This window comes from Geotrypetes seraphini, chromosome 8 (genome assembly GCF_902459505.1).
Source record: "Geotrypetes seraphini chromosome 8, aGeoSer1.1, whole genome shotgun sequence".
Classification (NCBI taxonomy): Eukaryota; Metazoa; Chordata; class Amphibia; order Gymnophiona; family Dermophiidae; genus Geotrypetes; species Geotrypetes seraphini.
The window spans coordinates 178,688,671-178,701,845 of record NC_047091.1 but is presented as its reverse complement, the minus strand read 5'-3'; the positions used below and the strand labels follow the sequence as shown (position 1 = coordinate 178,701,845).

The following is a 13,175-nucleotide window of genomic DNA, read 5'->3' as shown; positions in this document are numbered from 1 at the left end:
CCAGTTCCCTGAGCACCTGCCCCTGTGTATTTCTTATTTTCTTTGTGTTTCCCTTCCTCTCTCTGTCTGTCTGTCCGTCCAAAGCAGCATTCCCTTCCCCTCCATTTCCCTCCCCCCCCCCACCAGTTCCCTGTGCAGCAGCATTAGCGTTTCCTCTACCCGCCCCTGTCCCTTCCCCCTTCCCGCGGGCCGGACTACAAAGGTGGTGATTCAAGCAGCGTGTACATCAGTCTCCACACGCTGCTTCGGGCCCTTCTGCCCTGATTTACTCTGGCACGTCCCTGATGACATCATCAGAGACGCGGCAGAGCAAATCAGGGCAGTAGAAGGGCCCGAAGCAGCGTGTGGAGACTGATGTACACGCTGCTTGAATCGCCATTCGGACCCGCGGGAAGAGAAGGGGGTGGGCGGCAAAGGAGAAACGGAGAACGTCGTCTGGCTGCGGTCCGGCTTGTGGAGGCGATCGGGTGGTGACGTATTCGCGCGCATGCGCACTCCTTCGGCCACAGACCTACAGCGCACGGAACACGAAAATAGGACTGCGCATGCGCGAGTTAGCCTTTTATTATATAGGATAATACCTAAAATATCTGTATTACCTAATATGTATAATAATTGTTGTTAAAATTTTAAACCTTCTTTTCCCTCCCCTCCCAATACACATAACAATTATAATAAAAATAATGACAAATATTTTATGAGATAAATTAAATAAAATGAAACCAACCCCCCTCTCCCTTCTTAATAAGATTTTTATTATGGGAAAATGATTTCATTCATTACAGAAATCTGCTAATGGTCCCCAGATCTTCTGAAACTTGCCAAAATAACCTCTCTGTGTTGCTAATGCACGCTCCATTTTATATATATGGCATACGGAATTCCACCAGAAGTTATAGTTTAACCTATCATAATTTTTCCAGTTATATGTAATTTGTTGTACTGCTACCCCAGTCAATATAAACAAAAGTTTGTTATTGTTTGAAGAAATTTGACTCTTTGCTCTCATTGCTGTGCCGAATAAGATAGTATCATAAGTCAAGGCTACTGGATTTTCCATCATCCTATTTATTTGAGGCCAAATTGAATTCCAGAATAATGATATGAATGGGCAATAGAATAATAGATGATCTAATGTCCCAGCCTCAAGATGACAGTGCCAACATCTATTAGACCTAGAGCTATCTAATTTTTGTAAGTGAACAGGGGTCCAAAAAGCTCTATGCAAAAGAAAAAAACATGTTTGTCTCATAGATGCTGATACTGTACATCTTATCCTCCAAGACCAAAGTCGTGGCCATTGAGATGCATTAATTTGATGCTTAATCTCAATGCTCCAAATATCCCTAAGACCATGTTTTGGTTTTTTATTTACAAATTCAGCTATTAATTTATACCACCTTGCGGCCTGGTGACCCATAGAGTCCATTTGAAAACATATGAATTCTAGGCTATGATAATTAATGACTATTCCATTCAGGGAACCCTGCCTGAATGGCCTGCTTCAATTGCAACCATCTAAAATATTGTGATTTATTTAATCCAAATTTATGTTGCAATTGTGAAAACTCAAGCAGTTTGCCATTATTTATTACATCTTCTAAAATATGTATTCCTGCCAACATCCAATGTTTCCAGATGATTTTAAAACCGCCGACCTTGATCTTAGGGTTTAGCCAAATCGTTTGAGTTGTTGATTTGTTTATTGGAATAGGAGTTAAATTACTTATATACCTTAAAGTTTTCCAGGTATCAACAAATATTTTGTGTTCCTTGTATAACCTTGGCATCTGGATACTAACAACATGACCAAGACGCAAAGGAAACATGAGTCTCCATTCTAGCCAGAACCAGTCTGGTATATTATCAGTGGGCTTTTATAAATAGTGAGGAGGAATAGCCTAGTGGTTAGAGCAGCAAGCTGTGAACCAGAGAGACCAGGATTCAAATCCCACCAACACCCAATCCTCCATTGCCTTAGACAGTGAGCCCTCCATGGACAGGGGTCCCTGAATGTAACTCACCTGGTGCTACCACTGGAAAAGGTGTGAGCTAAATTCTAAATAAGTATCACAACCTGCAAAACTGCCAAAATCCACCATAGGAGTGGGAGGAGGGACTCCCAAACTTACTTGTGAGAATAGAATAAGACCTCAATGAGGGTGGTGGCGATGGCAGGCAGTGTATCGGGGTCCAGGGTCAGGATGCAGAACTTATTCTGTGGAATCTGCACTGGGTGAACTGTAAGGCTTCCTGTCAGGAAAGACAATGGCATTAATTCTTTGCCTGGCGTCCTCCGTATCATGCAACATTTCAAGAAATTGCCCAGGGCTCACAGCATTACCCGCCCATCTTATCACTCGCTACTGACAATATTTTTACTTTGAAACAATTTCTATTAATAAAATGATGAATAATCAAGAGCAGACATGGGCAAATTACGGCCTGCGGGCCATATCTGGAATTCCCTCTGCTGTATCACTGATGATGTCATTAGTAACACGGCACATGGAAGGCCCCGACGAGAGAAGGCCGCGAAGCAGCCTGTTTAGTGCTGCCAGCCCGATGCTGCTCTGGAGGGAGGTATGTAGGGCTCGCGGTTGGCGGGGTTCGGATGGAAGGTCAGTGGGGGTTCGGCTGCGCAAGGGATGGGAGGGAGGAAAAGATGGATGGAAGCTGGGCAAGGGTTCTGCTGCACAGAGGGATGGGAGGGAGGGATAGAAAGATGCTGCAGAGGGAAGGCACAAAGGAATGGGTGAGAGGGGAGGAAAGATGCTGCACATGTGGGGAAGAGAAAGGAAAGAGGAAGGATTGGGGTGAAGGAGAGGAAGGGAGAGATGATCACGTACGTTTGTTTTGTACAATAAGCCTTACGTTTTCATGCTTTGCTATCTTTTAAAGACCAAAACCTTTTATGTTATGACATTTACATTTAATTTATATTAGTTCACACAAACACTCCCATCCATCTGCTCTCGGTCCAGGGGTGGGCCACAATTTAAGAACCCATTGTGGCCCACCCCTGGTCAAGAGCCTTACAACAAGTAAGAAATAGCATTTCAAAAAGCATAATGCTCCCAACTGACAGTTCAAAGTAATTAAAGGAATACACGAATACCATCTCCCCCTCCCCCCACACAAACACTTTCTTCGCCCTCTCCCCAACCTCATCCCACATACCAGTCTACTTCTATCCCAGGAGGTAAGTATTACAACAAAGATCCACGACCAAGGGGTGTATCCTAGGGCCTGGGTATTGACAGTATTTTTAACCAGTCCGTAATTCACGGAGTCCACAGAAGCGGCCATTTTTCCGACTTAGCACACGTGCGATAGGAATCCAATTGGATTAAGCAGAGCAGAATTCCATTTGTGACCTCATAATCAATATGGACCAATCAGATGAACTGTTCAATTATTTCAACTGATGCTCTTACACCAGGGCTGCCCAAGTCCGGTTCTCGAGATCTACTGACAGGCCAGGTTTTCAGGATATCCACAATGAATATGCATGAGAGAGATTTGCCTGCACTGCCTTCTTGGTATGCAAATCTCTCTCTCTCATGCATATTCATTGTGGATATCCAGAAAACCTGGATTGCCAGTAGATCTCGAGAACCGGACTTGGGCAGCCTTGTCTTACACGATTGCAGCATGTGCAGAATCGAGGACCCACTTTTCTTGACATTACTAACCATATTTTCTTGACATTACTAACCACAATTGCTTCTCAAATGCCCTTCTGCTGACAAAAGTTTAAAAAAGCAGCTTCAGTGTGTGAGCTCCATTTTATCTCTGAAAGACCTCCTGCCCCTCCACAAACTGGAAATTCAATGCGTCTCTTGGTCTACAGCAGTGTATCTCAAACTGTGTGCCAAGGCACACTAGTGGGCCTCCTGAGATTCCAAGTGTGCCACGGCACACTGAGGAGGAAGAGAGGCACCTGCCAGCTGACTTTCCAATGCGATACAGCGCCAGCGCTGCCCGATTCGCATGTCTCCTCATTCTCTCTAGCGTCCTCCGGCTTCGCCCAGCCTCACCTTTAAAGCTAATTACAGCAGCCAGCAGAGGATCGCAGGTAGGTAAAATGATTTTATTTTTAATATAGTGATTGAAATGTCAGGTTATTTTTTTATAAATCTTTATTCATTTTTACATCTTACAACAAGTGTATCAATAAATGACAATTGAAATTGAATACATCACTTGAATTTTTTTCATATTTAACATTAATACATAAAATGTAATCCCTTCCTTCCCATTCTTACCATGTCATGTGCAATCAAATATATCTTATAAAATATTCTTTTCTATTGATCAAACATTTAATAAAATTAAGAAATCCTCCCCTCCCATCCTCTTACTTGCATTGTACTTATAATGGAAAAATGGTATCTATTCATTACAATAATTTGTCAATGGCCCCCAAATCTCTTTAAATTTCTTAAAATGTGTCAGTTTTGAGAATTTATATCTACTGTGTATATTATGCGTATATGATAACTGAATGGTAAAAATTGCATTACAATTATTAAGGGGATGGGATCTGGGGCAGAGCTTGGGTGGGCCTAGGGAGGCCTGTGTTTGGTGTACTCGGTCGAAATTTGTTAGACTTAAGGGGTACTTAGCTTGAAGTAGTTGAAAAACACTGCTGTAGGCAATCAGCTGGCGCCAGCGCCTCTCCTTCTCTCCGGCCCCCCCTACTGGCGTCTCAGGGCCCATCTGGAGGGCTTCTGCACATGGGCGGATGTCGACGTGATGATGTCATGTATGTGTGTGATGTCATCACAGCAACGTCCGTGCACTTCAAGTTTCAAGTTTTATTTCACATTTGATGAATCGCCTATTCACTTCTGGGTGCCTCAAACCGTGGCCACTACCTTTAGTGTGCCCTGGCTCGAGAAAGTTTGAGATACAGTAAGGAGATACTAATGACCATTACACAACAGTCTCATGGTAGTATGTAGAAATAAAACAAAAACACAAGGAAAAAAATACCTTTTTTATTGTTGGAGATGCAGCTCATGCTGGTGAAAAGTTTAAGAGATACAGGGGGAAAGGAAGACGCACACGGTGGCGGGGGCCGTGAAGGAGAGGGTGGGGGCACTTCCTACCCTTGCTTATACTACTTAACCATGAACTGCCCATTTACTCTACAGTGACTGCAGTGGCTTTAATTCAAGGCCAAGGCCATCATAGGACACAGCAAGGGGTAGTGAAGGGGCACAGTGCCACCTAGTGGGGAAACCAAGACATCCATTGCACACACATTCCTTATACCTAGTAGAGGGGGGGGGGGGGGAGGGGGGGACAATGAATCTTGCGTTCCAAAAAGTGAGGAAGGGAGGGAAAATTTTTATCAATAGACCTAATAATGCCATCATCTATTTTCAAACCCTGAAAGCATTTGGCAACCTCAGCATATACAAAGGCCTCGGTAATGCAAGCAGTCAACGTGTAAATATTCTCTTTGTATTGTAGCACCATTACAGAAGCTCTTGTAAACTACTATGAATTGACTCTACAGTCATTAGTAGCTATATAGAATCTTTAAATAAATAATTTATACATAATATGTTATAATATGTTATACAATATGTAAAGTATGAATGAAAAATAATAGAAGGATGGGGGAGGGAGAAGGGATAAAAATATATTTAGAATATGATGTATTAGATATATAAATAATATTGTGTATTTATCAATTATATTTCAATATTTTGAACACTTAATGTAAAATTTGAAAATTAAAAATAATATATGAAAAGTAATAGAAGGGTGGGGGGAGGGTGAGGGGGAAAAATATATTTAGAAATATGATGTATTAGATATAAAAGTGATATTCTGTATTTATCAATTGTATTTTAATATTTTGTACACTTTATGTAAAATTTTAAAATAAAAAATAATAAGGATAAATAAATAAACAAATCCCTCACTGAAAAATGCCTACAGTTGAGAAATTATAACCAGTGTGTAAAGGTTCTTTTGTGAATGAATAAATAAATTGTATGGAGAAAAAAGAGCCCTCAGTTGTCTATGCCTTTTAACAGAACACATGCTCCACCAAGGAGTTATTCTTTAGGACCTTCCACTATGGAGTTTTGTCACCAGGAACATCAGTGGGCCTCTCGTGCGCACAAAATAAAAATATTAAAACAATCAAAAGTGTCCATCAATTCTTAAGTGTATGTGCAAAAAAACCACACTGAGCAGTCACTGGCATTTCATATTCTCAGTCCTGTGAACTCAAGAAGCCAGAGAGGGTTTTGAACCCTGGCTTTCCTGGTTCTCGGCCTACTGCACTAACTCATTACATTCGTCCTTCCATAAAAGCTGGCTCTGTGGGTGCTTGAGCACATCCAATATTGAGCAAACTTCGACTATGTCCAGGGATTGGGCAATTTCAACTGGGTTTAGCCCCAACTCACCATTTTGAAAAGTTGCCTCCTCCTGCCTTTACTCTCAGATGTTACCCAGATAAGTGTCCAGAAGAAATGTTACTTATAAATGGGTAACTTCCTTGAGATTTGGGGGGGGGGGGGGGGGGGGGGACCATCTCTCTCTCTGGACTGGGCAAGTTCACACAGTCCTTTCCTGCTCTGGGTTTCTATGATTAACCATGAGAAGCACTAGTACCGTGTTTCTCTGAAAATAAGAGTGTGTCATATATTAATTTTGGGTCCAAAACACACACTAGGTCTTATTTTATTCATGTATAATGATCATCTCTCTCTTTCCTCTCCTCCACCCCAATTCTTCCTCTTTCCTTTCTCTCCCCCACAAGTGCAGCATCTTTCCTCCCCTCTCACCTATCTCCTTGTGCCTTCCCTCTATAGTATCTTTCTATCCTTCCCTCCTCCCCCCGAAGCAGAAACTTTGAGAGCAGCATCTTTCTATCCCTCCCATCCCCCGTGCAGCAGAACCTTTGTGAGCAGCATCTTTATATCCCTCCCTCCCATCCCCCATGCAGCAGACCTTTTGAAAGCAGCATCTTTCTATCCCTTTCTCCCATCCCCCGTGCAGCAGAACCTTTGCACAGCATCTTTCTACCGGTATCCCTCCCTCCTATCACCCCTCCCCGTGCAGCTGAACCCCCATTGACCTTCCCATCTTTCCCTCCCATCTGAACCCTGGTGACCACGAGACCGACATAGTGGAATACTTCCCTCCAAACCAGGGCTGTGGAGTCGGAGTCGAGGGGGATACTTGGAATGGGCAGACTTGGTGGGCTATAGCCCTTTTCTGCCGCTTTTTTCTATGTTTCTAAATTTCGGGAACCTGGAGTCGGAGTCAGAAGTACAAAAAACTGAGGAGTCGGAGTATTTATCTACCGACTCCATTTTTGAACTTGGCATACCAATCAAGAGCGATTCTTTCAGGTATAGCACCCACTATATACACAGCACAAATGTTGCGAGCAGCTTCTGTGGCCTTAGAACCTTGATTAAAAGCAAAAAGAAGGTGGTGTCGAAAATGCTCATTTCGCTCAACTTGACATTCCATTTTAACGATCTGAAAATTAACCAGTGCTGTGGAGTCGGAGTCAAGGAGTTGGAGTCGGAGGAAATTTCGGGTATCTGGAGTCGGAGTCTTAAGTACAAAAAACTGAGGAGTCGGAGTCAGAACATTTATCTACCGACTCCACAGCCCTGCTCCAAACGCCACCACTCTAAACATGCTGCTTCGTGGCCTTCTCCCGCCGGGTCCTTCCATGTGCCACGTTGCTGATGCCATTATCAGTGATGCGGCAGAGGGAATACCCCAGCGGGAGAAGGCCGTGATGCAGCCCGATTAGAGTGCTGCCTTTTGGAGGGAGATGTCCACTATGTCAGTCTCACGGTGGGAGGGTCGGCAGGGTTCGGATGGGAGGGAGAGATGAAAAGATGAGAGGGCCAGTGGGTGTTTGGCTGTGTGGCAGGGGCAGGAGGAAGCGCTGCTCTCGGCAAATCCAGGGACGATATAACTAGGGCTTATTTTCGGGGAAACACGGTAGTTAAGGAGAAATTAGGTTCTTACCTGCTAATTTACTTTCTTTTAGCTTCTCCAGACCAGTAGAGGTTAACTTTACGAATGGGTATATATCTAATCATGACCAGCAGGTGGAGACTGAAAACAAAACTTTGGGACAGTATATCCTAGCCCCTCCTCTCTATTTCCCTCAGTCTGCCGAATAGCCAAGCAGAACCAAGAACTGGAAAACAACAGAGAGAAAAAACAATACTCCGAAAGGAGTAACAAATAACATACCCAAAATGCTGTTGGAAAATGCAGAGGAGAAATTCCCGAAGGAAGAATGTCCCCACAGCTCGCCAGCTAAGCCAGCCGAGCCACAGCCGCTGTTCTTCAATTCTCCCCGGCCCTAGAAAAATACTAGAACCCGCAGCAAAAACCAAAAACTGCCCGCGCAACAGCCCCAACAACAACAACAACAGACAGGGTGGGGACCTCTACTGGTCTGGAGAAGCTAAAAGAAAGTAAATTAGCAGGTAAGAACCTAATTTCTCCTTCTTTAGCACTCTCCAGACCAGTAGAGGTTAACTTTACGAATGGGACGTACCAAAGCAGTCCCTCTCACGGGCGGGACCCCCGTAGGGCCGATACCAATACACGCTCACCGAACACCGCGTCCCGACGCGCCTGCACATCAACCCGATAATGACGAACAAAGGAATGCAAGGAAGACCAAACCGCAGCCTTACAAATATCCACTGGAGGCACGAGCGACGACTCAGCCCAAGAAGCCGCCTGACCCCGAGTGGAATGAGCCTTGAGAAACTCCGGAACAGGCTGCTGTTTCAGAAGATAAGCGGAAGCAATCGTCTCCTTGATCCAGCGCGCAATAGTAGCCTTAGAAGCGCCAGCTCCCCGACGAGGACCCGCCAGGAGGACAAAGAGATGATCGGACTTCCGGAATTCCTGGGTCCGCTGCACATAAGAGCGAAGGACCCGACCGACATCCAACTTGCGCAGCTGCCGTTGCTCAGAAGAGCCCTCCCGACCACCCAAGACCGGGAGAACCACCGATTGATTGACATGAAAAGGAGAAACAACCTTCGGCAGAAAGGAAGGAACAGGCCGCAAGACGACCCGCTCCCTAGAAAACTCCAAGAAGGGAGCCCTACAAGAGAAACCCTGCAGCTCAGAAACACGCCTAGCAGAAGTAATGGCCACCAAAAAGACCGCCTTCAAAGTAAGGTCCTTCAAAGAACAGACGTCCAAGGGCTCGAAAGGCGGACGCACCAAAACAGAGAGAACCAGATTAAGATCTCAAGAGGGAACCGAGGGCCGTAGGGGAGGCCTAAGCAACTTGGCCGCCCGCAAAAACCGAATCACATCAGGAAGAGCCGATAAACGCTGACCTGACACCAACCCTCGAAAAGCCGACAGGGCCGCAAGATGAACCCGGAGAGAAGACCAAGCCAGGCCTCTATCCAGGCCATCCTGCAAGAACTCTAGAATGTTAGGCAGAGAAGCGCGAAAAGAGGTCACTCCCCGCGCCCGACACCATTCCTCAAAGAGACGCCAAACCCGCACATAAGCCCGAGAGGTAGAAAGCCTCCGGGACCCCAACAGTGTAGAGATCACCTTGTCTGAATATCCCTTCTTGCTAAGGCGACCCCTTTCAAGAGCCACGCCGTAAGACAGAAGGGAGACGGGTCGAACATGGGAATGGGACCCTGCATCAGAAGGTCGTCCGAGAGAGGCAGAGGAAGAGGATCCGCTACCAGGTGCCTCACCAGATCCGCATACCACGGACGGCGAGGCCAATCCGGCGCCACCAGCACCACCAAACCCGGATGGTGAACAATGCGAAGAAGCACTCTGCCCACCAGCGGCCAAGGAGGGAACACATACAACAGCCCCTCCGTTGGCCACTGCTGGACCAGAGCATCCAGACCCTCGGCCAGACCGTCCCTGCGACGACTGAAGAAGCGGGGCACTTTGGCGTTGCCACCCGTGGCCATCAGGTCCATCAGGGGCTGCCCCCAAGCCTGCACTATCAACTGAAACGCCTCGGCGCCGAGACACCACTCTCCTGGATCTAGGAAGTGACGACTGAGGAAGTCTGCCTGAACATTTTCTACTCCGGCTATATGAGAGGCCGAGAGGTCCAGCAGATGGGATTCCGCCCAAACCATGAGCAGAGCCGCCTCCTGCGCCACCTGAGTGCTCTTGGTGCCCCCCTGACGATTGACATAAGCCACCGCCGTGGCATTGTCCGACAGCACTCTGACCGACTTGCCCATCAACAGGGAGTGGAAAGCCAACAGCGCCAGACGGACCGCTCTGGTCTCCAACACGTTGATCGACCAGGCGGCCTCCTCCGCGGACCAGGTGCCCTGAGCCGAGTGACCCAAACACTGAGCCCCCCAACCCAAGAGACTCGCATCCGTCAGGAGCACCGTCCACTGCGGGAGATCCAGACCCACCCCCTGAACAAGGTGAGGGGTCTGGAGCCACCAACGCAGACTGCAGCGCGCCAAGCCTCGCAGGGGAACCGGAACATCCATCCCGTGCCTCTGGGGAGACCACCTCCGGAGCAGAGCATACTGGAGAGGACGCATGTGGGCCCGCGCCCACCTCACCACGTCCAGGGACGCCGCCATCGACCCCAAGACCTGGAGGAAATCTCGCGCCCGAGGACACCGGGACGCCAAAAGCAGGCGAATCTGAGATTGCAATTTGCTCACCCGGCCCTCTGGGAGGAAGACCTTCCCCAAGGAGGTGTCGAACAGCACCCCTAGGTACTCCAGACGCTGAGCCGGGACCAACCGACTCTTGGAAAGGTTGACCACCCAGCCCAGCGACCGGAGAAACTCCACCACCCGAGCAGTAACCCGGGAGCTTTCCTGCAACGACTTTGCCCGAATTAACCAGTCGTCCAGGTAGGGGTGTACCAGGATGCCCTCCGACCGCAAGGCTGCCGCGACGACCACCATCACCTTGGTGAACGTCCGAGGAGCCGTGGCCAGCCCAAAGGGAAGCGCACAGAACTGAAAGTGCCGACCCAAGATCGCAAAGCGCAGGAAACGCTGATGAGAGGCCCGAATGGGAACATGCAAGTAGGCCTCCGTCAGATCGAGAGAAGTGAGAAACTCCCCCGGCTGAACCGCCAGAATGACCGACCGCAGAGTTTCCATACGGAAAGAGGGAATCTTGAGAGCCCTGTTGACCCCTTTTAAATCGAGGATGGGCCGAAAGGTCCCCTCCTTTTTGGGCACCACAAAGTAAATGGAGTACCTGCCCGTGCCCCACTCCGGAGGGGGCACCGGAACAACTGCCCTGAGATCTAGCAAGCGCTGAAGGGTCTGGCGAAAAGCCTGCGTCTTCCCCGGAGTCTGACACGGAGAAGCGAGGAAAAAATCCGGCAGAGAGCGGGCGAACTCCAGGGCATAACCGTCCCGCACCACCTCCAGGACCCACCGATCGGACGTGATCTCGGCCCATTTGGGGAAAAATTCGCGCAGCTGAGCCCCCACCGGAACCAAAGGGGGCGCCGGCAAGGCGTCATTGTGCAGGACGGGAAGCGGGGGAACCGGCGGAGGGATTCCCTGCCCCCCGACGGGCCCCCCGAAAGGGCTGCATGCGCTGGAAGAACCGACCCCGGGAAAATCCCGGAGACTGGAAAGAAGCAGCCCCACGCCCAGGGCGATACTTGCGAAAATCCCGCAAACGCCCCCTGGCCGCACCCCCCCGAGACGCCGGGCGGGCACGGTCCTCCGGCAGACGGGGAACTTTCGAGTCCGACAGAGTCTGAATCAACTTATCCAAGTCCTCTCCAAACAAAAACGACCCCCGAAAGGGAAATTTAGTAAGCTTAGCTTTGGACGCAGCATCCGCCGCCCAAGCGCGCAGCCACAACACACGCCTTGCGGCCACGCCAAAAGCCATAGACTTAGCCGATATCCGCACCAAGTCATATAGAGCATATGAGAGGAATGAGGCCGCCATCTCAATCTTCGCAACCTCCTGATCCACCAGAGACCAGTCGTCAGACTCTCGATCCAAGACCCGCTCCGCCCACCGAAAAAACGGCGCGAGCGACCAGTCCCCCACAAATAGCCGCCTGGACCCCAAAGGCAGAGACCTGAAAATTTTGCTTAAGGATGCTCTCCAATTTGCGCTCCTCAGGGTCCCGCAAGGCAGAACCGCCCTCAACAGGCACAGTATGCCGCTTGGAAATTGCCGAGACCACCGCATCCACGACTGGCGAAGCTAACGTAGCCCGATCCCCTTCAGGAATGGGATACAGGCGAGCCATGCTGCGCGCCAGCCGAAACGGCGTCTCCGGCGTTTTCCACTGCTTCAGAATAATATCCCGAATATCCTGATGCATAGGAAAAGAGCGGGAAACGGAACGGATCCCCCGTAACAGGGGGTCCCCCACACGCGGAGTCTCCGGCGGCGTGTCCTCAAAACGCAAAACCGAAGAAACCTGTTGAATAAGGTCATGCAGCTCATCTTTCTGAAAAAGGCGCACCACGGACGCCTCGTCACTGGAGAACGGGAAATCCGACAACCCGCCGCCAGCTTCCGTCCCCTCCAGAGAGTCCTGGAACTCCTCAGAAGGGTCCAGGTCCTCCTCCAGACCGACCCGTTCCTCCGACCACAAATTCTCGTCCCACGACACCCGCGGACGCTTGGACAAGGGAGGCGGCGGAGGGGACGTCACGCCAGACGAAAGAGGCAAAGCCGCAGGGAGCGCGGAGGAAAACCCACCCCCCGAAACCCCCTGGGCGCAACCGGGACCCCCAGCCGCCTGAAAATAGGCTCTGCATAAAGAAAAGAAAAATTCAGGAGAAAAACCCCCCGAGGGTCCCAAGGGACTCCCTGCCACAGCAGGGGACCCAGCAGAACCTTGCCCCTGCATAGTCAAAACAGGGGGAAGGTCACCTGAGGTGGAAGACAAAATGGAGGGGCCAGACAGAGAAGATGGCGGTTTTCCCGCCAAAAAAGCTCCCTCCATAGCCTGAAGCGGCTGAGAAACCTGAATAGTCTCAGCCGCTAAAGCAGGCAAGCCGGCATCAGCTGTCAAAAAATCAGCTGAGAGGGAATCCTTCGGGGAATCCCTCCGTGGGCGGTTGTGGAAGACCGGGCTTCCCCACTGCTCCAAGCCGACTCGCGAGGCACCATCGGCGGGGAGCTCTGGGCGCCTGCAGCCGCTGCCGACG

General features: G+C 49.1%; 1 protein-coding gene across 2 annotated transcripts in view; it reads right to left on the bottom strand.

Annotated features, from left to right (window-relative positions):
* The window catches only part of CASTOR1 (cytosolic arginine sensor for mTORC1 subunit 1), a 77,224-nt gene that overhangs the window by 32,251 nt on the left and 31,798 nt on the right, over window positions 1-13,175 (bottom strand). For both annotated transcript variants that reach the window (XM_033956850.1, XM_033956849.1), the window contains exon 5: window positions 2,133-2,253. In XM_033956850.1, coding sequence (XP_033812741.1) covers window positions 2,133-2,253 — 121 coding nt within the window. The remainder of the gene's footprint in view (window positions 1-2,132; window positions 2,254-13,175) is intronic.